The sequence below is a fragment of the Prunus dulcis genome, chromosome 8 (assembly GCF_902201215.1).
Source record: "Prunus dulcis chromosome 8, ALMONDv2, whole genome shotgun sequence".
Classification (NCBI taxonomy): Eukaryota; Viridiplantae; Streptophyta; class Magnoliopsida; order Rosales; family Rosaceae; genus Prunus; species Prunus dulcis.
This window is the reverse complement of record NC_047657.1, coordinates 16,086,302-16,113,399: the sequence shown is the minus strand read 5'-3', so window position 1 is coordinate 16,113,399 and position 27,098 is coordinate 16,086,302. Positions and strand designations below refer to the sequence as shown.

At 36.2% G+C, this 27,098-nt stretch overlaps 3 protein-coding genes across 3 annotated transcripts; 1 reads left to right on the top strand and 2 right to left on the bottom strand.

The window, feature by feature from the left end:
- Positions 1-558: 558 nt before the first annotated feature.
- Positions 559-2,639, bottom strand: LOC117636719 (protein YIF1B-like). The gene is made up of 6 exons (XM_034371367.1): positions 2,565-2,639; positions 2,014-2,065; positions 1,694-1,865; positions 1,416-1,514; positions 1,165-1,316; positions 559-1,085 (listed from the first exon to the last, which is right to left on the bottom strand). The coding sequence occupies exons 2-6, from the start codon at positions 2,028-2,030 to the stop codon at positions 698-700; spliced, it is 828 nt and encodes a 275-aa protein (XP_034227258.1). The 5' UTR covers positions 2,031-2,065; positions 2,565-2,639; the 3' UTR covers positions 559-697.
- Positions 2,640-3,546: 907 nt separating this feature from the next.
- LOC117636716 lies at positions 3,547-15,040 on the top strand. Its single transcript, XM_034371361.1, has 21 exons — positions 3,547-3,951; positions 4,069-4,153; positions 4,799-4,838; positions 4,926-5,174; positions 5,391-5,490; positions 5,569-5,643; positions 6,050-6,148; positions 6,465-6,581; positions 6,696-6,811; positions 7,031-7,130; positions 7,998-8,338; positions 8,671-9,001; positions 9,489-9,703; positions 10,206-10,424; positions 11,015-11,201; positions 11,698-11,948; positions 12,459-12,551; positions 12,629-12,730; positions 12,954-13,311; positions 13,617-13,754; positions 13,833-15,040. The coding sequence occupies exons 1-21, from the start codon at positions 3,820-3,822 to the stop codon at positions 14,637-14,639; spliced, it is 4,155 nt and encodes a 1,384-aa protein (XP_034227252.1). The 5' UTR covers positions 3,547-3,819; the 3' UTR covers positions 14,640-15,040.
- Positions 15,041-15,540: 500 nt separating this feature from the next.
- Positions 15,541-23,525, bottom strand: LOC117638610. Its single transcript, XM_034373709.1, has 6 exons — positions 21,735-23,525; positions 19,331-19,363; positions 18,150-18,192; positions 16,263-16,351; positions 15,823-15,901; positions 15,541-15,719 (listed from the first exon to the last, which is right to left on the bottom strand). The coding sequence occupies exons 1-6, from the start codon at positions 21,750-21,752 to the stop codon at positions 15,541-15,543; spliced, it is 441 nt and encodes a 146-aa protein (XP_034229600.1). The 5' UTR covers positions 21,753-23,525.
- Between the last annotated feature and the right edge of the window lie 3,573 nt (positions 23,526-27,098).

The following is a 27,098-nucleotide window of genomic DNA, read 5'->3' as shown; positions in this document are numbered from 1 at the left end:
CATATTTTGATTTGGTGGGAATTTGATTTTCTAGTATTTTTATTTGAATCCAAATGGGAGGTATCTCTTTATTTACATTGTAAACTTAAGTAAATGGAGTAATATAAAAATAAATAAAAGTAAAAGGACAAAGACATTTACTTAAATGTTGAAAATAGAAATAAGGTAATCTATACACCAGTTGAGCAAAGGGGCAATCTGAAGCACCTGCAATGGTTTTTCTGGAGAGGGGAGGTGCTGCGCCTCATTGCGCCTTAATAGGTCCGCCCTGCCTACAATGTAACTAGTTTTATTCGACATTCTTTGTGAGATATGCGGTTAACAATGGGATCAGTAATAAAATAACATGTAGAAGAGTGCCTAATGGTATTTTTTAGGGAAATTTATTTTAATGTAAATTCTGTAATCGGTGTACTCCAATTTAATCACAAATTTGTAACTAGGAACCAACACAAGAAGAGTAATGCAATCAACTAAGTTATGAAATACAATGAAGTTGTACAACTAAATCACTAATCTAATTCTGGAGCAACACTATAGATTAGATTAGTACTGGGTTACATTTAAACTCCTGCAAACAGGTTTAAAAGAATTCAAGTCCTAGCCATGCACAACAAAATGTTCATTCAAGTGGGACAATATGCTGCTACCACAAAAGATCTGAGCAACGGGGCATATTTGCATCGAAACAGCAGATTCAGGAAAGCCAATTGCCAGTAGGGTTGCTGAGCCAGATAATCAACGGGAACTGTGAAAATGCGATACCAAGCAAGAGATAGTGATGCATATTTGCATCATAACTATGGAGCTCAGCATACAAAGTTATCTTGATTGTCTTTGCCAGGAAGATGCCTGAGCACATGGATGTCCATATGATTATCAAGTAATATGCATAGCTCAATGTGATTCGCCCTAGAACAGCCACACACAGCCCTGTGAAAGTGTAACCAGTATATGCTATCATGTCCAGCAAAGGTGCCTCTCCGCCCCCCAGCGAAGACAACGATGCCTTGAGCAGCATCACTTGAAGCAGCCAGCCTATCATCCCCTTCACAAACTGCCAATTTATGGCTTCCGGGCTAAATCTGGCACGGCACAGGAATAAAAAATGTTGAAACATATTTCATGCTAAAATATTGGATTTTTAGGATGGTCTAGACTTACTTCCCAGAGAGGCCTAGTGAGATGCCAGCAAGAACCAAGTATGTTGCAAATGTCATGAATGGAATGTATAAATCTGGAGCATGTATGTCAGTGATTGGAGGTTTATAAGAAAGCCTGCCTCCAACTGGCTCCGTTCTCCTCGTCCAATGCCCCTAAACAAAAGGAGATTTAGAAGTTAAACACATGTTCCTACAACTTGGTTATGAATTCAAACTTGTTTATGACCAGCCTTGAGTTCAATTTCTACATACTCTGTGCAGAAATGGAAACAAAATTATCTTCAGTTTGTTCCTGACATAGTGAGCGTTCACTTGGAAGTAGTATTGAGGATCTGAGAAGTACTTGCATATCTGCTTATTTGGAAATAAATAGTAAAGAAACAAAATAACATCACAGAAAACATTTTATCATATCATTTGTCTTAAAACATCATACCACAACTGGTTATCATCCATCTTTGTAGATGTGGAATCAGTTCGTAGTTTCGAATTTCGGTTCCAAAATCAGTGCAGGGTTTGATGAAACTTACATTGCTTTGCACATACTGAGAACTTGACCCACAAATTCTCTTTCCATATGCACCCAATCCGCCTCGGATGAGTTCTGAGCTAGCTTCACAAAATCCATTCTCAAATTGAACTGATGGGGGATTCAGCCCTGGTCTGGAAAGTCCAGACTGGAATCCTAGATTCTCATCCATGCTGCAGTTTAATAGGTGAAGGTTTTAAGCACAAAGAGATGAAAAACAAACTATTTGCTCCATGAAGCGATAGAGCATTCATCTTAACTCAAATTGAGATAACAAAAACGTTATAATTTCTGTGGAAGTTCATAAAGATAGATCAGAACCTTATCGAAGCCGGCATTTTGGTTTCTTGTAACTTCAGCCACAAGGAAAGCCCTTTCAACCAGTAGAACCAAAAATTTGCATTAAATTTCAGTTATACTCTAGTCCAAGGTTCCAAATTGCAAACTAATTATAAATAGGTATGTATTCGCATGTGAAACCTGATCCTGTAAAAAAAAAATGTATCATTTGAAAACAGAAGAGATTTATAGAGAGACAAGGTGCACATTGCACTTATTAGGAAACAATAATGTTAAGTTTTCTTTTGGGTATCTGCAAATAACAGTGAAGAAACAGAATTTACAAGAAATTTGGATTTAGACACTCAAAGCTTCAATTGGTTGCAGAGACCAATGAAAAAAGAAAACTGAAGATTCATTCTCAACAATGGTTTGGGTTTCTGAAAAGCATTCTTTTTAATTGAGAAACCCCAGCAGAAAACAATCCAGGAAACTGAAGGTGATGACAATTCAATTCAATTCCAAAATGGGAGCACAAATTGCTTGGCCTCTGAATGTGCATAACAATGTGTGAGAGAAAGAGAGAAAAGTACCTGAAAAAATATCTAATCTAATAGAATTCTAAGAAAGATTGATAGTCACTGAAACATGGACATGATAAATGTTCCATGGTGACACTCCTTTTTGTATGGAAAACAGAAAAGAGAGATAAACAGCAATGACTCAATGAGGCAGTTAGCAGTACATGACTAATTCATTCAGAGTCTACCAAAAAATACTAATTAATTCCCACGTGTCCTTCGTAACAAACCATTGAACCAAGTAATTTTTCATGGCACCCGTCGCACTGCTAGATCTTGGTCTAGGACTCTAGTGGTATTCTTTTCCCCATAGTAGAAGAGATCCCAAATTCAAAATCTCATCCCCTCAATAATCAGAAAATAAATCTCAAAATGCGTGAATTACACTCAACTTTTGTCATCATAATTGGACTTTTCTCAAATTTTCTATATTATTTTATTTTCTAAAATGTTTTTTTTAGATGAGATATTAACAAAAATTCATTTGAAAAATAGCTCATATATTAATTCCATAATTCATTTAAATTAAAGTTACATATTCTTTGTTTTTGGTATTCTCAAATCATAGTACCAGATATGTTTTGACTGTTTTTATTTTCTAAAAACGTTTTTCAAATAAGCTATCAGACCAAAGATTAACCCAAATAATTATGAAATCTTGAAAATGTATATCCGTTTTCTCGTTTTTTATTTATATTTTTGAAAACATTGTCCAAAATCGTTACAAATGGGCACTAAGTTTCCAAGGGGGCTCATTCATTATTGTTGCACTCAAAAGCAGCCCATAGGGGGAAATAAATTCACTAGAAATTAGCAACACGACAGACAAAGTCGACTAATTAAACCAATTTAAACTAAGTAAATTTAGGTTTTAGACAATAATAATAATAATAATAACCAATGAAAAATGATCTTGAGGGAAAAAAAAATTCCAAATTTTTTCAAAATAATCAATTAAATTTCCGAACATTTTCAAAATACAAAATCGATTTTGTAATTAAAATTGTAAATTTCTTCTGTAATAGCTTTTGCAGAAATTTTAAAAATTTCCTGCATATTGTTGAGGGAAAAAAAGGGCCGATCTCATCAGAAGCCTAAAGAGAGAGAAAGAGACGGTGGCTCGCATTTGGCATTTTGGAGGCACCAAACCATCTCTGTTTTATTTCTCTCATTGTTTAGGGCTTAACATAATGTGCTGTTGGATCTGAAACTCGAGCAAGTTCGTTGTTTATCGATCCGTTTCGCATTTCAATCGAAACCCCAATCAATGTTGCGGTTAAGAGCGTTCAGGCCGACGAACGATAAGATCGTCAAGATTCAGCTGCATCCCACGCATCCATGGCTGGTCACTGCTGATGCCTCAGATCACGTTTCTGTTTGGAACTGGGAACATCGCCAGGTACCTCTCTCTCTCTCTCTCTCTCTCTCTCTCTCTCTCTCTCTCTCGTCATTTCTTCGTTTTCTTCAGCTTGTGAGTTCGTGTTCATTGCTCAATTCTGCTGTGAATTCGAATTAGGTGATCTACGAGCTCAAAGCTGGTGGCGTCGATCAGAGGCGTTTGGTTGGCGCCAAGTTGGAGAAGCTCGCCGAAGGCGAATCAGGTATATTCTAAAATTGCTCTGACTTGCTACGAGGCTCATGAAATTCAATTCTAGTTATGGTCAATTTAGCTTCCGAATTTCTGAGACATAAATCTAGTAATCTAGCTTACGAGTACCTAAAAGCTTTTGTAGAAGCACTTTGAGAATTGCGTTGGATTTAACTCTATTACTATTAGCTGCTCTTGTACCTAAAAGCTCAAGCATAACGGTAACCATTTACTGGTTCTCTATAGTATAAGAATAATGTAGTAATGTACGATTCAACTTAAAAATTGGATGTTATATAATAAGCTTCTCCAGTTTAGTTTCAATGGTTTCTAGTTTGGAAATTTCAACAGTGTTATAATTAGCTGCTCTTACCTTAATTTCTTTGAGGTAATTGAGGTACTACATCTGGCACAACATTTCGAATGAAAATCCAGCACAGATTTTCAAGTGACTTTGAGTGCTACTGTGTTGCCAATCTTCTGTTTCTTATCTTTAGTTGAAATTCGTGCAACATAGTGTGGTTCAGTAGTTATTTTAGAGTTCTAAACTTCCACTGTTACATCAAAGATTATTCTTCTGAATACATTTTTAGTGTGATATATATGTATAATATTTATATATATCTTCTTAATTGTTGTGTTTGTATGTGGTTGATAGAGCCTAAAGGGAAACCCACTGAAGCCATACGTGGAGGGAGGTAATAGACCACTGCAATTGCATTATTTTGTCTACTTCTCTTTATTGAAACCTGAACAAACACTGAGGGCGTATGGTTTCTAAAAAGTGTTAAGCAGGTGAACTTCTATGATGATGACGTGCGCTTTTGGCAACTTTGGCGTAACCGCTCTACAGCTGCTGAGTCTCCATCAGCTGTCAATCATGTTGCATCAGCTTTTAGTTCTCCTGCTCCATCAACTAAAGGAAGACATTTTCTTGTCATTTGTTGTGAAAATAAAGCCATATTTTTGGACTTGGTAACAATGCGTGGCCGTGATGTACCAAAACAGGAGCTTGACAACAAATCGCTTCTCTGGCAAGTTATCACTATTTTTTATTATGTTTGTGTATATTTGTTATACACTTGAAGAAATGGTGTTTATAATTCCTTTACACTGATTCTGGTAATTTTGTAGTTATGTAGTATTTCTACATACAAATATAAAGGAACATTAACATACCTGTAATTTTCGTTTTTGTTTTTGACATATTTTGTGCTCTGTTTTTTTGTTCCCCCCTGTGGCTCTTTCAGTATGGAATTCCTTTCTAGATCTGCTGTTGGTGATGTTCCTCTTGTTGCTTTTGGTGGATCAGATGGTGTTATCAGAGTACTTTCAATGATGACATGGAAGGTTTGCTTTTTCCCCAAATTGTCTATCACGCTGGCTATGAATATTCATTGCTTTATGTGATATACTTGTTTCATGCAGCTTGTAAGAAGATACACGGGAGGGCATAAAGGATCCATTTCTTGTTTGATGACATTTGTGGCTTCTTCTGGTGAGGTACATTTTTAGTTCTAAAAGATGAAATCAAGTTACCTTCTTATATATGTTTATGCTAGCTTTCTGTTGAACCATTTTTTTATTCCTTTTTTGGTCTGATTCTGAGTGTTCAAGTACTATAGTGGGCTTGATGTATAATATTTGATTGTACCTCTGAAGCTCATAAAATGTTATATCTCTTGTTCTTCATGTTCATTCTGATAGCACTTTTGTGGAAGTAACTTCTTCACTCAATCAGAAGCATGGTGTGAAAAAAATCTGGGTTTAGGATATTGAGATGCTGGGATGTGCAGATATGAGTGTTCATCTTTTATAGACTTAAGTACTCTATATGCGCATGTATATAGGCTTTTAACTGTTTTTTTCTGTTACATTCTCTTTTTTTCTATACTTAAATTTATTGCAGGCGCTTCTTGTTTCGGGGGGTAGTGATGGTTTGCTCGTAGTTTGGAGTGCAGATCATAGTCAAGATTCACGAGAACTCGTTCCCAAGCTAAGTTTAAAGGCAATTATCTCCTTATCCTATCATATTTTCCCCAATTTTTCTTTGACCACTATTAGATTAGATTACTGATGAATTAATTTGTTCCATATTTTGGTTATGATATGTAAGTTATATGCTTGGAATCTAGCCTGATGGATGTCGTCATCATATTATGATTTGTATAAGGAAAATGTGACACAATGTTGTGTCTCAAACGGATCTAAGATGTCCAATATTGTGATTTTAAGGCAATGTAATCAGTTAAGCATGCACGTTTTCTCTGGTTGACCTAGTAGAATTGATGGAGATTTGATTATAGACCTTTATTTTATGACAGGCACATGATGGTGGGGTTGTGGCTGTTGAGCTTTCTAGAGTGATTGGAGCTGCTCCGCAGCTTATTTCAATTGGTGCAGACAAGACGTTAGCTATATGGGACACAGTTTCTTTTAAGGTGTTCCAAAATTTCAGAAAAGGCTTTCAATTTTTTGAAAAACAATTGATTTTCTATTAAGCTTACAAGTTTTGTTTTAATTAATTATATATTTTGTCCGCTTTTCTCTTTCAGGAGTTGCGGCGTATTAAACCTGTTCCAAAATTGGCTTGCCACAGCGTGGCATCCTGGTGCCACCCTCGTGCTCCAAACCTTGATATATTGACTTGTGTTAAAGATTCCAATATATGGTATGAATAAAATTTTATTTCTAGTGGTATGCATTATACATTTTCGTCAGGTCATTATTCTTTTTGGCTATAAAACAGTGGATTTATGATCAGAGTCTGTGCCTTTTGGCTATAAAAGTTAGGTATAAGTTGGTTATGAGATCTGTGATCAAAATCATTTCCCATCTTTTTAGTCCCTTATGAAGGGTATCACCAAGAATTGTTTGGAAATTTTCTCAGGGCTATTGAACATCCAATATACTCTGCTCTCACAAGGCCGTTGTGTGAACTTTCCTCACTAATCCCTCCACAAGTAATCGCACCAAACAAGAAAATTAGGGTAAGTCACTCTTAACTTTTTAGGTTTTCTTTATGTACCTTCTTTTAAATAGGATAAACTCACTGAATTATTTCATGACTTGTGGACTTGTCTAATGTTAAGAAAATGCAAATTGCCCTAATTGTTATAGGGAAATGCTTTTGCTGGGCTTTTGCAAATGATTTTCCTTTTAATTTTAAACATCACTGAATCAGAATCTTGTACACGACTCTGATGAATTAATTGAAAGACCACCTTAGACTTAACAGCGTAAATAAAGGACAAATGGGGACTCTTGAATGAACCGTGCTCTTTCTTGACCATGCTATATGAGAATTAGGTCTCTTACAGTTGCATTTGATTTTATTCCACTGCAAGACATATATCATGTGTTCAATAGGACCCAGATTTTTACATTGAATCATGCAAGAGTAGTGGTTCTTCCTACTTGCTGCGTTTTTGGGAAATTCCAGGAGCTCCTGAGTTCTTGTTCTTTGAAAACATCATTACTTTTGTGGTTCAGTGTATATGGTAAATTATTAAATTTATTTTATGAGAAAGTCATGTTAAATGAATTGTGGGTTTTGTCTACTAACTCCATTGGGGACCTAAAAGAAGCACAGGGACTTCTTTTGTGTGATATACTCGCTTCAAAGTAAAATGGAGTTCGTCAATTATTAAATTATAAATTATAAATTATAAAGCTGATAATTCAAAAGAGAGATATATGAACAACCTTCCTTGCTGCAGACTTGCTTCATAAAATTGTTTTTCAAAGTACTCTATTAAATAAAGATAATAATGTCAAAGCACATGTATGAATGTTCAATGCTAAAATTTTATCAAGTTACTATAATCTACCAATTTGACTCATCAGTTGTATTGCAGGTTTACTGTATGGTTGCCCATCCTTTACAGCCTCACCTGGTCGCTACTGGAACCAATGTTGGTGTCATTATCAGTGAATTTGACCCTAAATCTCTTCCAGCTGTAGCTCCCTTACCAACACCATCAGGAAGTCGAGAGCATAATGCTGTCTATGTCATTGAAAGGGAACTTAAGCTACTAAACTTTCAGTTATCCCAGACAGCAAATCCATCTCTTGGGAATAATACTTCTCTCAGGGGGGACTCACCAGAAACGTTACATGTCAAACAGATCAAGAAGCACATTAGTACACCTGTTCCACATGATTCCTATTCAGTTCTCTCAGTGAGCGGTTCGGGAAAGTAAGTTTCATCCGGCACTGCAAATGCTGATTTTTAATTTAGATCGACAACTTTAGTACTAAATTTATTTTTCTATTAAGTATTCTTTGGTTTATACAGTCTTATGCCTGTGAATCAGCCTTTTCATTAAATGCAAATAGAAGAGAGAAATTAATGCATCTTTGTTTACAATGCGTGTCTTTAACCAAGTTTCTAGACGTTCTGTATTCGGTGTGATACATGTCATCTCAAATTACCTATGATGTTTATTTCAACCTGTCATGATTTTTCGTATATTGCTATTTGGAGCTTCGGTACTGACATGGTAATGATTATTTTACTACAACTTGCAGGTATCTTGCAGTTGTGTGGCCTGATATCCCATACTTCTCCATCTACAAGGTTAGTGACTGGTCAATCGTTGATTCAGGCAGTGCAAGGCTTCTGGCTTGGGATACATGTCGTGACAGATTTGCTATACTAGAGTCGACATTACCACCTCGAATTCCTGTAGTTCATAAGGGGGGCTCATCAAGAAAAGCAAAAGAAGCTGCTGCTGCTGCAGCACAAGCTGCGGCGGCAGCTGCTTCAGCTGCTTCTGCAGCCAATGTACAAGTTCGCATCTTGCTGGATGACGGCACATCAAATATTTTAATGAGATCTATTGGTGGTCGCAGTGAACCGGTATTTATTCTGTTCTCCTCGGTCTATGGTTATAGTCATTTTAGTTATGAGTTTTAAAATGCCTATGGGTTACAAAACAGTAGTTCGCTCCTCATGGAATTGTTCTTGGACTGAAAAAAATTAAGTACATTCTTTATATTGTATGTGTTTTAGTTGATATACATCCTAGATATACGTAACAAATTAGCCCTCTTTGGTGCTTTTGTGAATAACAGTTTTCCATAACTAAACTCAACATGCAGCTACACCAGCTTTCAAATTGTATTTAGAATTGTAGAAAACAATCTAGAAAGCTTTAGAAAATTGTTCTGACCTTAAACTTGTTTTTGTAAAAAAGATTTCAAATGCTTTAGGAATTGGCCAGAAATTTATGATAAGCACTTCAAATGTGCATTGATGGACTCATCCATTAAAATTTTGGTGTGGAATGTGTAACAAGTTTTGAAGGTTAAGTTTCCTTTCTAATAGTAATAACATTATATTCTAGGTCATTGGCTTGCATGGAGGGGCCCTTCTTGGTGTTGCATACCGAACATCTCGGAGAATTAGCCCCGTTGCTGCAACAGCTATTTCAACAATTCAATCCATGCCCCTGTCCGGATTTGGAAGTGGTGGACATTCTTCTTTTTCCACTTTTGAAGACGGATTTTCTTCTCATAGATCTTCTGCTGAGGCTGCACCACAAAACTTTCAGCTATACAGGCAATTTTTTTTTTCTTTTGCTATTTTTTATTTCGCCCGAGCTAAAAATGTAAAGATGTTTTTGTTTCTCTAATAAATTTGAGTTTCTTCATTCCTTTATTGTTTAAGATAATGTGGATGTATTAGATATAGCTTATAAATTTTTGTGTTTTAGATAAAGTGAGTCAAGCTTTTGACAAAATTACCTAATTAAGTCTCGGTTTCTACGGTGCTTATAAAATTTTCTCAAAACTCCTAAATTGAGGATGCTTGGACTTTCTTTTCAATTAGTGCTTACGGATATTGCCTTTTTTAAGCAGTCATAGTTTCTAGAGTTACATACTTGACTGCAAACTTGTCTCTCTTTCACCCTCCTGGCCCATATTGGAATGAATTTTTCATTTCAATTGCTAAAAGGTGCTTAGTGCTATACGTTGCATTAAAGGATTTTTTAATGAATATATATGGATATAAGATCAAGATGAGCTTTCCTTTTAAAGTTATGTGATTCCTGATTATGCAGTTGGGAAACATTTCAACCTGTGGGTGGTCTAATTCCTCAGCCAGAATGGACAGCATGGGATCAAACTGTTGAGTATTGTGCTTTTGCATATCAGAAATACATTGTCATATCTTCTTTGCGCCCACAATTTAGGTATCTGGGGGATGTCGCAATTCCTTATGCTACTGGTGCTGTTTGGCATAGGCGACAACTGTTTGTGGTTACGCCTACCACGATTGAGTAAGATTTACTAATTCCCCCAAAAATTATGTCTTTACAATTACACAGGTTCTTGGAATAGATGAGAATTGTTTTATCAGGGAAAAAGAAGTTGTTAGATTTACAGTCGGATAAAGGATATTGTTTAGTAATGCACAGAATTTAATAGAAGACTTTGACTTCTAGTAACTTGATCTTGAAAAGCTTCTAAAACTTGTCATGATGTTACATGTGAGCCCACACAAAAACTCAAAGTTGTCAAAGTTGAAGGCTATGCACAAAAAACTGATTCAATTCATGCACTCTAGTCCTCGCTTGGAGAAAACTCAAGCTGAGGTTTCAGAATGTTGAAGTAGAACTATATGAACTCAGGAAATTAGGACCTGAGTTTGCTATTAGGAGCAACAAGACCATTATATATGTGAGAATGGTGTCTGTCAAGAAACTTGTTGCTGTATTTTATCTCCTTTTTTCATCGTCACGCATTCTTTGCACCACTTTGCATCAACAAATAAGAATGCAAAATATAATTGTAAATTGAGTTGATAATAGGGAATAAAAAATGTTGTAACATGTAAGCTGTGCTCATCTTTTTATGCTGCATTTTCCAGGTGTGTTTTTGTGGATGCTGGAGTTGCACCTATTGACATTGAAACCAAAAAGAGGAAAGAGGAAACGAAGCTAAAGGAGGCACAACAAAGAGCCCTTGCCGAGCATGGTGAATTAGCACTAATTGCAGTTGATGGTCCGCAATCTGTTACGCAAGAAAGGATAGCATTGAGGCCCCCAATGCTACAGGTAAAAAGAGTTCCCTGAAGTATGACTTTTTGCTGACCGTTCATTGCCTTACATAGAAACATACAAATTAAGTTTTCCTCAGTTTATCTGGAGTTGGTGCCTTCTTTTCTGTGAAAGCATCTGAGATTTGTAACGAGTTTTTCAGGCAATGAATTACTCAAAGTTTATATTAATTGTTACAAAAATTCATGTAAACAATTTTCTTTATTGATAACAAAATAACCTCTTTTTATTAGACCATGTAAGTTTTGTTGCTGGAATTTTTTAATCTATAATCCAAGTTCTATTCATCATCTTTTATAAATTGAGCAGCTTTAGAGGCGTTGGTTTCATTTCATTCTACCTACTTTATATGAGCAGCTTTACATAGAATTTTAATAGCTGGAGAGTTTAGAGAAGTTGTAGCCTAAATACAGTTGCTATATGTTCAAAGTCATACATCTCTTTTGATTAAAATTCCATTATTTCCCTTTTCTTTTTTCTTTTTCTGTTTTAGGTGGTTCGATTAGCCTCATTTCAGCATGCCCCATCTGTGCCCCCTTTCTTAACATTGTCGAGACAATCTAAAGTTGATGGGGACGATTCAGGGATGCCAAAAGAGTTTGAAGAAAGAAAGGTTAATGAGGTAGCCGTTGGTGGTGGAGGGGTCTCAGTTGCAGTTACTCGTTTTCCAACAGAGCAGAAACGACCTGTGGGACCTCTGGTTGTGGTGGGTGTCAGAGATGGTGTTCTTTGGCTAATTGATAGGTATTGGGTTCCCTTTTTCAATAATCTAGTTGTTAATACTGTATGCTGAATTAATTATGTTACCTGATAAGTATATGAATGTGAACATAAGCAATTTCCTTTCTTTTGTTCTATTCTGTTGTCATGTACAACTTCAAAGTACAAGCAAATTCAAACTCCTTGGAATAGTAATGTTTGATGTTGCTTCATAGATTTGTGATTCTTGTCAAAAAGTTGAAAGTTAGGATTCGCAATGAAGTATTATAGGGTAAGTAAAAGGATATAAGTACCCCTCAATTCAATAAATTATTTGAAAACGTTGTTGAGTTGACTTGCCTTGTTTTTATGTCCTCATTCCTCTACACTTTGTAAAGTTAGCAATTGTTTGATTTGACTAGCTACCATAACTTTTGCTGTCAGTTCTGGTTCTATTTAAAAGAATGTAATGGTTATTACTTTCATATCATCCTTCTAACGTAAATATCAATTGTAGAACTTTCCGTGTATAACTCCTGAAAATCTCCCTGGCAGATATATGAGTGCTCATGCCTTATCCCTAAGCCACCCTGGGATCCGCTGTCGGTGTCTTGCTGCTTATGGAGATGCAGTTAGTGCTGTCAAGTGGTAACAATCTTTCTCTCTACTGTTTTATACAGATTTAACTATAATTATTTAATGCCACATGTTTTTCTTTTATTCAGGGCAAGTAGGCTTGGCAGAGAACATCATGATGATTTAGCTCAATTTTTGCTAGGCATGGGTTATGCTACTGAGGCACTTCATTTGCCTGGAATATCTAAGAGGTATGCCATAACTACACTTGTCCCCTTGTGTGTTTGATGTCGCAGTGCCTACTGTTGCTCTTCCTTTTTCTTTTTTCTTTTTTGTGCTTATTATTTCCATTTTGACGGGATTCTTTTCTTTTCTTGTCAATTATTGGCACTTCTGTGTTGAATCCTTTCTGTTATTATGGTGATAGCAAAACATCTGAGTTTGAACCATTTAATTGATATCCCTGTTTTGTAGGTTAGAGTTTGATTTGGCCATGCAGAGCAATGATTTGAAAAGAGCTCTTCAATGCCTTCTTACAATGAGTAACAGTAGGGACTTGGGGCAAGAGAATACAGGATTTGATTTGAAGGACATTCTAACTGTAACAACTGCGAAAGAAAATATTCTGGAAGCTGTCCAAGGAATAGTGAAATTTGTCAAGGAGTTTTTGGATCTTATTGATGCTGCAGATGCTACTGGACAGGCTGAAATTGCTCGGGAAGCTCTTAAGAGATTGGGTGCTGCAGCTTCTGTAAAAGGAGCTTTACAGGGTCATGAATTAAGAGGACAAGCTCTTCGCCTAGCCAATCATGGAGAGTTGACACGGCTTAGTGTATGCTATCCATATCTGAACATGCTTTTCTTACATTTTTTTTTGCCTTTCACTTCGACAATTAATCATTGTATGCAATATATGATTCGTTGTTGTCAACCTATTCATAATTGTCCTCTCTTGCATGCTATCCGTTCTCTAAGCAGTTTGATTGAGGTCTTCTAACAAAGAATTTCGACATTTTGTGTTTGATTGTTTCTTTGTACTCGTCTTCTATGTTTTCCAGATTATTCTTGTTGATGGGAATTTTTTGAATTCTTCTATTGTCATATCATACTTTCTAAAAACCGTTGCATGCACTGCAGAATTTGGTAAACAATTTAATATCAGTTGGCTCCGGACGTGAAGCAGCATTTGCAGCTGCAGTTTTGGGAGACAATGCCCTTATGGAGAAGGCGTGGCAGGATACTGGAATGCTTGCCGAGGCTGTGCTTCATGCCCATGTATGACATTTTATGTATGCTTATACATGTATCTCAGATATTGTAACTTCAACCTGACCTCCTCATGAATATTTGCAGGCTCATGGGAGACCAACAATGAAGAACTTGGTTCAGGCTTGGAATAAAATGCTACAAAGAGAGGTTGAGCATACACCAACAACGAAAACTGATGCTGCTGCTGCATTTTTGGCCTCTCTGGAGGAACCAAAGCTCACAAGTTTAGCAGATGCTGCCAAGAAGCCGCCGATTGAAATTCTTCCTCCAGGGATGCCGTCTCTTTCAGCTCCTCCAATTTCTGTTCAAAAGAAACCAGCTCCTGGGGCTCAGAACTCACAGCAGCAACCAGGCAAGCCCTTGCTATTAGAAGCAGCCCATACTACCACACCAGCACCTTCTAGTGAGCAACAACCATTAGAATCAGGTGAACCCACATCAAATGATAAGCCTCCCGTTTCATCAGCAGAGAGTGATCCAGCTAATCCAGCTCCGGCTGCTCCGGGAGAAAGTGTCCCAGAAACTTCTACAGGTAGTGCGGCACCATCTGATGCCCCACCCCAAGTGCCTCAATCAGAGGCCCCATCTCAAGGGCCGCAATCAGAGGCCCCATCCCAAGGGCCGCCATCAGAGACCCCATCCCAAGAGGTCCAATCAGAGGCTCCATCCCAAGCGCCAGAGTCAGAGGCCCCATCGCAAGCGCCACAACTGGAGGCTCCATCCCCAGCTCCACAACCAGAGGCTCCATCCCCAGCTCCACAACCAGAGGCTCCATTCCAAGCTCCACAATCTGAGGTCCCAATCCAAACACCACCTTTGGAAGTCCAACCTCAGTTACCACCACTACAGAAAACCAGTTCTCAGCCATTGCCGGATCTATTTCGAATGTAATCCCCAATAAACTGGCTCCTGAAAAAGTGTTGCAGAATCGCAGAAATTCTAATGATTCGTCCAGTAGAAGCTCCATGGAATGTCATATGAAGAACTCATGGTCTATATTATATTCATTTTCAGGCAAAGCGGTGTTATGAAATAGTTAGTATTGTTCATATTTCTTGTAAGCTCAAGTTTTGTGTGTATTTTATCTTATCCTCTGTATCATTGAGCGTGTAATTTTTCTTGGTATTTTATCTTATCCTTTGTATCATTGAGCGTGTATTGATCTTTTTCTTTTCACCATATGCTGAGAGAGACTTGTTCCTGGGAAGATTTGTTTTTTTTAACCCACACAAAAACAGAAATTGTAATTTAATACCTCGTAGTTGTCGTCATTTCTCCACCTACTTATTTTATGCCGTTGTGTTTTTTAATTTCTTAATTCACATGTCTCTTTCGTCATTTACATGGAAACCCTCACAGGCAAGGTCAAAAGATTCATAGGAACTTGTATTTAAATAAGGGATTTAAATAACGATTTTTATATAACTTTGTAGCTGTCGATAAAGCATGACATTTTCCAGCCAGGTCATGCTAGTGTATCGAGAGTTGCAGCCCACTACACAATACCGGTTACCACCAGAAGCCATTTGGGGTTGGGTCGTCGTCGGAAGACGCATCATGCATTGCCATTCCGGTTTTATTGTTCTTTTTGGAAGCCCTAATTTGGGCCTGATCTTTGCATCATGCCATTGCCCTGTTAAATTTTGTTTAACAGAAATAACCAGAGGGCTTCTCATGATGTAAAGAGGGTTTTTTTCTTCTTTTTTTTCCTTCCAAGTCGTGAAATTAGAAAAACCACAACGGCACAGAAGAGAGCATCTCATAACAAGAACTACTCAAGTTTTCAATCTACTTATAGCCACTTTCTTTCATTCATGAACACAAAAATGACATCCATCAACTGATCATTAGAACCCACAAAAATAGTACACTTAAAAAGGACGTTTGACACCTCAATTCTCAATCCACCTGGTTTTGTCACTGTTAAGCCAAAGGTCAAATACCGCAGTTTCAGAGCCTGAATATGTATGCCTACAGAAAAGGATCAAACAGTTGGCAGGGAGATGCAACATGACTCTCTAACAACCTTATAAATAGAGTGAAGATAAAATTTTTAGAAAGTTAAATACACAACCTTTAGAAGCTGGTTGAAGCATATCAAGGGAACGTTCTTCGGTCTTCAGCCCATCCAACTCCCAGTGACCATTCAAACACTTTAAAATGTGAAGAAAAAAAAAAGTTATAAACAGTTTTGAAGTGTATGAAATCAGATCGACTGATATGTAATTGAACTTTCTATCTCGTGAACAGTAAAAGTTAGCACAAAAATGGTATGCCCAAACTGTTTATCTCGTTGTGCATTCCAATAACAAGCAGAATATGCATCACCCACTGTACACTTGTGAGTTCGAGTATCAAAACAAACATCAAAGATGTACTCAGATTGCACAATACAAGGAATGGATGGGGAGAAAAAGATAAAACACCCAGAAAAACAGGAACAGAAGTTTCATAATGCAAAGAAACAAATGAATGAACATTCAGAAGTTTCACAAGCCTTGGACTTAAAAATACCTGTAGTTTTTTTTTGGTAAGAGGCACTTGTGGGTTCAAATAATCGAAGAGGACGTACCACTTCATCTTGCAGGGTCCACTACATATGCCTGCAGTTTTGAACCATGAGAAAAAAATATTTCATCCCACGGAAGAAAAGAAGAAGAAAAAAAAAACTGCCATCAACTAACTCAATACCACCATGGCAACACCATCTAACAGCAGCCAAACCACAGGACTTTATATCACACTTTTAATAACAGCATAGAAACGTCAAAACCCTGTTAGCTTTGCGTACATCAAAATCATTAGCAACACGCCTATCGCAGTAGCTATAATGCTCTTCATTCTTATGTCTTCAATAATTTTTTTCTTAAGATGAAAGCAATGTTCAGTGTTTTAGTTAGCATATTATAATAATGTATTTTATATATATTATATATTAAAAATAGACCCTTATTTTTCAAATCTCAACTTTATTTCTTTCCCTTTCTATTCCTTTCCCTCTTTGTCTCACTTCACTTGATTGTGGGTGTTCTTTTTGGTGATTGTATTTTTGGGATGAACAAAAGGTATTTAGTTTTTGCTTCTATTTCCAGTTATGGACTTGTTTAAGCTCATTAACAATTATTTCATTTGTAGTTAATGAGCACCAATTTAACCAGATTTATAATTGTGCTTCTAGATGGGGTGGGAAAAGGGCAAATATTTCTTGTAGGAGCAGGAACAAAGGGGAAAGGAATTAATACTCATAAACCGTAATCCAGCCCATATTCATTGTTTGCAACATTAAGCAACAAGTGAAAAAAAAAAAGTCAAATAAATACTTCATCCAAATCAATTTTTGAATCCCAAATAGTAATAAGAAAATTCATTACGACCGCTAAATGCTTAGCCTAAATCTTTTGAATCACAGCCTTGTATTTTCCCACTAACAATTACATTACGACCACGGAACAAACTTGATTGACAAGCATGATTTATGCAAAACTAATGAATTGTACTTCTATTAGATATTCCAATAGTCAAACACATTGTAAATCAGAAACTAAATATCATGACCACTGCGTCAAAGAAACAGCAGATATTACTAGTGTCACACCCCGAGATCGGCTCCGCCGTAGCACGATATTGTCCGCTTTGAACCCCCCTCTCTGGCCCTCACAGTTTTGTTTCTGGGAGCTCACGAGCAACTTCCCAATGGGTCACCCATCCTGAGATTGCTATAGCCCCCAACTCGCTTAACTTCGGAGTTCCTATGACTCCGAAGCCAGTAAGCTATCAAAAGGCCTCGTGCTAGATGGATGCGGGTGTGCACATATAATGCACATCACCCCCTCTCCGTTGGTTGATGTGAGATCTTACAATCCACCTCCCTTAAGGGCCCGACGTCCTCGTCGGCACACTCGCACCACACGGCAGAGTGGCTCTGATACCAAATTGTCACACCCCAGGATCGGCTCAGCCGTAGCACGATATTGTCCGCTTTGGCCCCCCCTCTCTGGCCCTCACGGTTTTGTTTCTAGGAGCTCACGAGCAACTTCCCAGTGGGTCACCCATCCTGAGATTGCTCTAGCCCCCAACTCACTTAACTTCGGAGTTCCTATGACTCCGACGCCAGTAAGCTCTCAAAAGGCCTCGTGCTAGATGGATGCGGGTGTGCACATATAAGGCACATCACCCCCTCTCCGTTGGTTGATGTGGGATCTTACAACTAGTAAGAACACGTAATTAATATATGAAATCCAACTAGTTGGATATCAGTATCATTTTCCAGTTAGTAGTTCAATCTGGCTACTTGAACGAAGTAAAGGATTTAATATATCCCTTGTTGAAAGAGAGTGATAAAATGTTTAATATTAAAGTACAATCTCAATGAACAAAGAAAACTAATATCAATTCACTTACCACCATCAACCCCGTACATTACAACGCTACCAAAACCCAATTCCTGTCCATCAAGTTCACCATGATCATGGTGAGAGGGGAGAGCGTTAGTAACCTTGCTTTTCATGTTTAGAACTTCCATTTATTTGTCTCACTTTAATACTTTAACTCTACCAAACACACATCTTCTCTAAAAAGAAACAAATTTTACAAGAAAATGCATTTCCTCAAATATATAGTGTCGTTATAATTAGTGTCGTTATAATTGACCTTCCCTGAGAATACTAATTTTTGTTTTTGTAGCCGATACTAAAATATCAATACAATCCAAGTTCAACAAATCCAAAAGGCATGAAAATGAAATTGTCTTGAAAGACATAACTAATATTTTCTGTTTCTAATCATTTCAACAATTTTGGATATCTTGGATATAGATTATTATCACTATTTCACAAAACCTATGAAAACAAAACTTAACTGAATTCATTTAAGAAGTATAATGCAAAAGAACACAATCCCAGTATTTGGCAAACATACAAAGACACATGTCAAATGGTAAAGTAAAAGATGATAGAAAACCAATAACTGCAACCTAGGAATGAAAGATTATTGGCTATAATGCAACAACATTGATGATCTTGTTGGAATCTTGTGTTCTCCCTGCACCCTACTCAACTCCCCCAACCACATTGATGATCATGCTATAACGGCCAAATCACCATGGCTCTCTGCACCCACTGCAATGCCGTGGCACAATGGACATGTCTGACCCTTCTTTTAATATATTTTTCTATTTTATTAATCTTAAGAAAAAGAAGTTAAATAAAGCTAAATGGAAAATTTTAAATTTTAAAATTAAATAAATGTGAGAAGATAACAATGAATGCAAAGAAAACAAGTATTCAGATTTGCCCCATTCCATTTGCACACTACATAAGATAACAACACCCTTCTTTTTCAAAAATTAACTCTCTTTTCCTTTCTTCTACTTCTGCCTCTGCATCTTGTCTTCACTTGATTTGGGGTCTTGCCTATGGTCATTGTATTTAAGTAGGGTGTTGGTTTTATTTCTTTTGCTTCTAAATGTGTAGTGCAGAAGCATGATAATGATATATACTTTCTGATCATATAATCAAGAATAATGGGACATGACTATAATTCCAGCTGAAACGGAGACAAAGAAGGGGTACCATGGAAGTCACCTTACTCCACCGCCAGTCCATTGTCATCCCTATCTACAATGTTAAGGAAATATCTCAATAATAATAGACTGAAATATATACTTTAACCATCAAATTTTGAATACTCAAATGGTAAAGAAGACATGAATTTTTTAAAAAAACAGTAAATAACACCTGCATCAGGCACGGCACAGCCTACTATTTACCTACCATGCAATTACATTACAACCATTGAACAAACTCAGTTGAAGGACATGATAAATTTATGGGCAATTGTTGCTTATTGAAGTTCTATTAGATTTCAGACATGTCTTCATCGGTCATTAAAAAAAAGATTGTAACCAAAAAAAGGTTCTATTAGATTTCCCAAAATGAGCACATTAATTAATTCTGAATCTTTCAAAATATGCAATTCAGTTAAGCTCATAGAAATGATTCTGCAGCAAAGCGACAAAAAAATCGAAGTAAAAGCAAGTAAATCATATGCATCATTCTAGCATTACGTAGATATCAAAATTAATCACCTGCAGGTTGATCAAATTCCAAAGATCTGGGCGAGCTGATAGACTGTATGACAACAAGAGAGAGCACGCCCGTAAACATCCATGGCCCTTTCATGGGTGCCGACAAGCGTGCTCTCTCTCGTTGTCAAACAAAGTCAATCATTGCTCAGCTTATACATCAGTAACAGTAACTGAAAAAGTAAAGGAACCTGTTTTAACAACCGCAGCAATTGTCATGAAATCTAACATGGGAATTTCTACACATAAATCATGTCAAGATGCAAATAAATTTGGGGGTAAATAAAGAAAAGAAAGGGGAACACAAACACATACATGTTGTGTATATATATATATATATATATATATATATATATAGCATCAACGAAATCTGAATCATCAATCATCCCCAACTGACCTAGATTTCAACACAACAAATATAAAGCCACAAAAAAACAGCAGCACCACCCACAGAAATCGAAGCCTAGTATATCCTTGAACTAAGGAGAATTAAGACCTACTCTACAATTAGAAATTACGGATCAATAATGATCTTCTAGGAACCAAAACATACAACATAAAATTGAGCACACACAGTATCACATGCAAAATACTATCAGAAACCTTAACTTGAGCTGATAAGAAAATTTCCTAGAACCCCAAGACAACTTTTATATTTAACCTCCAATACTAGACTTGCAAACTTCTACTTTAGATCTCTCAACAACAAAAAAATCAAGAGGAATTTAACTGCCAATAAAATGTAGAAAAGATGTTGAAAAATCGGAGAGTAATTATATATAAGCAAGTGAGCAAGGATCTTATCCATCTTGAAAGCAAAGTAAGGTCCATCAAATCTAGTATCAAAGAATAAAAAGTTCCACCAAATTTTATGTTATCTTACTTGCTCAAACTGCTTTGTAAGTCAAACTCAGACTTCAAATCATAGATTGTTGCACAAATCATTAGCAACACACGCCTATTGCATTAGCTATAATGCTCTTCATTCTTATGTCTTCTATAATCTTTTTCTTAAGATGAAAGCACTGTTCAGTGTTTTAGTAAGCATATTATAATAATTTCTTTTATAAATATTATATATTAAAAAAAAGACCCTTATTTTTCAAATCTCAACTTTATTTCTTTCCCTTTCTATTCCTTTCCCTCTTTGTCTCACTCGCTTGATTAAGGGTGTTTCTTTTGGTGATTGTACTTTTGGAATGAACAATAGGTATTTAGTTTTTGCTTCTATTTCCAGTTATGGACTTGTTCAAGCTCATTAACAATTATTTCATATTTAACCAAATTTATAATTGTGCTTCTAGATAGGGTGGGAAAAGGGCAAATATTTCTAGTAGGAGCAGGAACACAGAAGGGGAATGGAATACTCAAACCCTAATCCAGCCCACGTACATTGTTCGCAACATTAAGCAACAAGTGAAAAAAAAAAAAATCAAAAAAATACTTCATCCAAATCAATTTTTGAATCCCAAATAGTAATAAGAAAATTCATTACGACCACTAAATGCTTAGCCTAAATCTTTTGAATTACAGCCTTGTATTCTCCCACTGACAATTACATTATGACCACTGAACAAACTTGATTGACAAACATGATTTATGCAAAACTAATGAATTGTACTTCTATTAGATTTTCCAATAGTCAAACACATTTTAAATCAGAAACTACAATTCATTACGACCACTGCATCAAAGAAACAGCAGACATTACTAGTAAGAACAAGCAATTAATATATGAAATCCAACAACAGTTGGATATCAGAATCATTTTCCAGTTAGTAGTTCAATCTGCCTACTTGAACGAAGTAAAGGATTTAACACACCCCTTGTGGAAAGAGTGATAAAATGTTTAAAATTAAAGTATAATCTCAATGAACAAAGAAAACTATTATCAATTCACTTACCACCATCAAGCCCGACATTCCAACGCTACCAAAACCCAATTCCTGTCCATCAAGTTCACCATGATCATGGTGAAAGCGTTAGCAACCTTGCTTTTCATGTTTAGAACTTCCATTTATTTGTCTCTCTTTAATACTTCACTCTAACTCTACCAAACACACATCTTCTCTAAAAAGAAACAAATTTTACAAGAAAATGCATTTCCTCAAATATATAGTGTCGTTATAATTGACCTTCCCTGAGAATACTAATTTTTGTTTTTGTAGCCGATGCTAAAATATCAATACAATCCAAGTTCAACAAATCCAAAAAGCTTGAAAATGAAATTGTCTTGAAAGACATAACTAATATTTTCTGTTTCTAATCATTTCAACAATTTTGGATCTTTTGGATATAGATTATTATCACTATTTCACTATACCTATGAAAATAAAACTTAACTGAATTCATTTAAGGAGTATAATGCAAAAGAACACAATTCCAGTATTTGGCAAATATACAAAGACACATGTCAAATGGTAAAGTAAAAGATGATAGAAAACCAATAACTGCAACCTAAGAATGAAAGATTATTTGCTATAATGCAACAACATTGATAATCTTGTTGGAATCTTGTGTTTTCGCTGCACCATACTCAACTCCCCCAACCATATCGATGATCATGCTATAATGGCCAAATCACCATGCCATTTAGCTTTATTTAACTTCTTTTTCTTATTAATCTTAAGAAAAAGAAGTTAAATAAAGCTAAATGGCAAAATTTAAATTTTAAAAATAAATAAATGTGAGAAGATAACAATGAATGCAAAGAAAACAACTATTCAGATTTGTCCCATTCCATTTGCACACTACATAAGATAACAAAACCTTTCTTTTTCAAAAATTAACTCTCTTTTCCTTTCTTCTACTTCTGCCTCTTCTTCTTGTCTTTACTTCACTTGATTGGGGGTCTTGCCTATGGTCATTGTATTTAATTAGGGTGTTGGTTTTATTTCTTTTGCTTCTAAATGTGTAGTGCAGAAGCATGATAATGATATATACTTTCTGATCATATAATCAAGAACAATGGGACACATTCTATAATTCCAGCTGAAACGGAGACAAAGAAGGGGTACCATGGAAGTCACCTTACTCCACCACCAGTCCATACACAGCTAGAATTTAAAGTTAGGGGGACCAAAGTAGAAAATACAAGTATATAAAACACCTAAGTATTCAATAATTACATGTGAGAGCTAAATATTTATAATTTAGTCATGTCTAATTCGTTTTAAAGGGAACTATAACTTACATTATATGTTGTTTATTACAAATTCTATATGTTATATATAATATAATAGAGGAGAGATCAAAATATGGGGGCCCCAAGGCCACTCCAGGCCTAGGAGTGGCTCCGCCATTGATCCCAAACTAAAATGTTAAGGAAATATCTCAATAATAATAGACTGAAATATATACTTTAACTACATCAAATCTTGAATACTCAAATGGTAAAGAAGACATGAATTTTTATTTAAACAGCAAATAGTACCTGCATCAGGCACGGCACAGCCTACTATTTACCCACTATGCAATTACATTACAACCATTGAACAAACTTGGTTGAAGGACATGATAAATTTATGTGCAATTGTCACTTATATTGAAGTTCTATTAGATTTCCCAAAATGAACACATTAATTAATCAATTATGAATCTTTCAAACTATGCAATTCAGTTAAGCTCATACAAATGATTCTGCAGCAAAGCTACAAATAAAATCGAAGTAAAAACAAGTAAATCATATGCATCATTCTAGCAGTACTTGGATATCAAAATTAATCACCTGCAGGTTGATCAAATTCCAAAGATCCGAACCAGCAGATAGACTGTATGACAACAAGAGAGAGCACGCCCGTAAACATCCATGGCCCTTTCATGGGTGCCGACAAGCGTGCTCTCTCTCGTCGTCAAACAACGTCAATCATAGCTCGGCTCATACATCAGTAACTGAAAAATTAAAGCATCTGTTTTAACAACCACAGCAATTGTCATGAAATCTGACATGGGAATTTCTACACATGAATCATGTAATACGCAAATAAATTTGGGGGAAAATAAAAGTAAAGAAAAGGGAATACAAAGACAAAGCCACAAGACAACAGCAGTGTCACCCACAGAGATCGAAGCCTAATATATCCTTGAACTAAGGAGAATTAAGACCTACTCTACAATTAGAAATTACAGATCAATAATGATCTTCTAGAAAACAAAACATACAACATAAAATTGAGCGCACACAGTATCACATGCAAAATACTATCAGAAACCTTAACTTGAGTTCATGATAAGAAAATTTCCTAGAACCCCAAGACATCTTTTATATTTAACCTCCAATACTAGACTTAAAAACTTCTACTTTAGATCTCTAAAAATATATATATATATATAAGTTGAAAAATGTTGAAAAATGTTGAAAAACTTCTACTCAAGAGGAATTTAACAGCCAATAAAATGTTGAAAAATCATGGAGTAATTATATATAAGTGAGTGATCAAGGATCTTGTCCATCTCGAAAGCAAAGGAAGTTCCATCAAATCTAATACCCAAGAATAAAAAGTTCCACAAAATTTTATGTTATCTTACTTGCTCAAACTGCTTTGCAAGTCAAACTTAGACTTCAAATCATAGATTGTTTCACAAAGAGTCTAAGAAAATAGTCAAACCACAAACCTTCAACCTTAAATGTTACAGATTGAATCTGATGTAAAGAAAAGGAGGAATCTTCCACATAAGGGTTCCTGTCACATCTAAACTGAATCTCAATCGTTAGAAAACATAACAAAAGGAGTATAATTTGAATTTCTCTAATGTTTTTTCAAACTTTTTCAACTAAATGGTGCATGATGAAGAGTTCTGCTTTTAAAGAAACCCAAAGCTCAAAAAACAAGAAGAAGAAGAAGAAGAAGAAGAAGAAAATGCAAGAAAAGACAAACAAACTCAAACTTAACAAGAAGAAAACTCGAAGAAGTCAAGCAACTAGAAACATCTGAGGCATCAGTTGCCATATCCAAACCCTACAAGGTAGACAGAAGATAATCCAACACCAACCCAGAAATGAAAAAAAAAAAAAATAGTAACATGCAAAGGAAAGAAATATCACTTTCAAGGAAGAAGCTGCGCAAGAGAGAGAGAGAGAGAGAGAGAGAGACAACAAAGCAGGCAATTCAAGAGCCTTAAAAAGCCAAGAGTAGTGAACAAAAAAGAAAAAAGTGAATCCCTCTAGCAGACCAAGGGTTAAAATAACTTAAACGGCTTCCAACACACCCAAAGCCTATACAAATCTCAAGAAGATAAACCATTGCATTGCACCCGAAAATAAAAAATAAAAAGTAAAAAGGAAGATAACCACAACGTTCAAGATTGTACCAGAAAGAATGTCATTGGACACACAGAGGTAAAAAGATGGTACCAACCAACGAAAATCCAATACTCAATACCAACTAAAATCCAATTATTAAGCTTTAAAAATCAATTATTTTATAATATTTAAGTACTAGTAATGAATGATTATGAAAAAACTAAAGAGAAAAAGGTACCATTTTTGTTTGAAAAAGTCCATCACTTGTCCCATGATGCAATCGACGGTCAGAAGCTGGACACGTATCCACACCTGCCCTATGATGGGCATTAACTCTAGACCAAGGCTCTACTGTATATCTTCGTGAACTGAGAAACCAGGTACATACATACAGCACTGAGAACTACCGTCCCAGTCCACTCATGCGACCGACAAGCGCGTGAGACAAACGAGTTGTTGCCCTAAGTCGCTGTCTCAGTACAAGACCACCCACGCGCCCAGGACATTGGTGGGGCCCATTCATATGTTAAGTGATGCGATCAAATTTAATGGTTGGATGAGGTTTGCCCTTGGTGTCGTGTCGGAGGTCAGGTCTTGTCGTGTGTCTCATAGGCTGCTTCAGGATTTTTGCAAACAGCTACACTTGTCCTTTAATATCTATTATTGGATAAGGCTTGTCCGAGTCAGCTACTTCATTGTAACCGTAAACACCTATATGAGATTATGAGTAACATTTTGTACATGCATCGAGTGATAGATTCAGGAATTTTCTTATTTTAGGGCAAGAAAACACACTGTAAAGCCATTAATAATGAAGATCAGTCGACTCTTAAATATAAAAAGGAAAAAAAATTATATAAATATATTTATATACAAATTAGTAACACAACACATTCTACTTAGTTCATCTATTGACCGCACAAATAAAAAAATAAGAAGAATGAGTCTAGAGAACAAGAAGAATAACATAAGTAGAACAGTTTCCCCTCTTATCCCCCCCCCCCCAATTGTAGTCTTCTTTGAGGCAATTTATCAAACAATTTGCCCCCATTAAATACACAATTTCATAAAATAAAAAAATGGCACCTTCATAGATAAATAGTATAATTGAGTGAGGGCAAGTGCCTTCACTGGACCTTTAATGGATCCGTCAATGCATGCATCAATAATTCATGGTCATACAGTGATCGAGTGTGCATCCCACAATGCATCTAGTCAATTATAGACGTCAATGACTGAGTCAATGACCGAACTAGGATTTTAAGAGGAAGGGGGCCAAAACGTAAAATGCTAAGTTTAATCGTGTACTTTTTTTTGGCCTATTGGGTCAACTAGGCTTGCCCCTGGTCTGGTACGGTATTGATCACTTCCCGATAACGGAATTTGCAAACAATACAGTATGGCACGGGGTTGGCGTTTGCAGTGTTTGATATCAGACCATACCGGAGCAAATTTCGGTACCACTATTGCTGGTTGCAAACAGCATCAAATTTTACATCCATTCATCAACGCCAATCAACATATTCAATCAAATACCTATTAATTCATCAATTCAACAACATTCAAGCAATCGAAACATTCAACGCATAAAAACTTATGCAATTCAATGCCTTATGACTTACAAACACACATAAATTATGACAGAACAGAAACTACATTAATGATGCAATCCGATTCCAAATACAAGAAAGACAAAACATAAACTTATGCAATCCAAGCTTCCTTCTCACAGTTTCTCACCAACCAAACACTCAAAATCCATCAAAACGAGAGAGAGAGAGAGAGAGAGAGAGAGAGAGAGAGAGAGAGAGAGAGAGAGAGATTTTTTTCTTTAACCATGCGTTAATTTGGGGTTGAGATGAGAAGGATTTGGTTTGGAGATTGAATTGATTGAATGATTGATTGGGGTTTGGGTTTTGGAATTATTGAATGGGGTGAGAGAGTGAGACAAAGAGACATTGAGATATAGTGAGATGCTATCATAGCGAATGCAGCCAAACGACATGAGTTCAGTACCGTACGGTTC

Bases quoted from the DNA above. Each gene is read 5' to 3' on its own strand.
- LOC117636716 (XM_034371361.1), top strand. From the start codon at position 3,820: ATGTTGCGGTTAAGAGCGTTCAGGCCGACGAACGATAAGATCGTCAAG. The intron at 4,154-4,798 runs GTATATTCTAAA...TGTGGTTGATAG, and splicing joins GCTCGCCGAAGGCGAATCAG to AGCCTAAAGGGAAACCCACT. The intron at 10,425-11,014 runs GTAAGATTTACT...TGCATTTTCCAG, and splicing joins GTTACGCCTACCACGATTGA to GTGTGTTTTTGTGGATGCTG.
- LOC117636719 (XM_034371367.1), bottom strand. The intron at 1,515-1,693 runs GTAAGTTTCATC...CCAAATAAGCAG, and splicing joins CTCAGTATGTGCAAAGCAAT to ATATGCAAGTACTTCTCAGA. The intron at 1,317-1,415 runs GTATGTAGAAAT...CCTTTTGTTTAG, and splicing joins TGTTTCCATTTCTGCACAGA to GGGCATTGGACGAGGAGAAC.
- LOC117638610 (XM_034373709.1), bottom strand. The intron at 15,902-16,262 runs GTATTTTTAAGT...CACATTTTAAAG, and splicing joins TTACCAAAAAAAAACTACAG to TGTTTGAATGGTCACTGGGA. The intron at 15,720-15,822 runs GTTGTGTATTTA...CCTTTTCTGTAG, and splicing joins GCTTCAACCAGCTTCTAAAG to GCATACATATTCAGGCTCTG.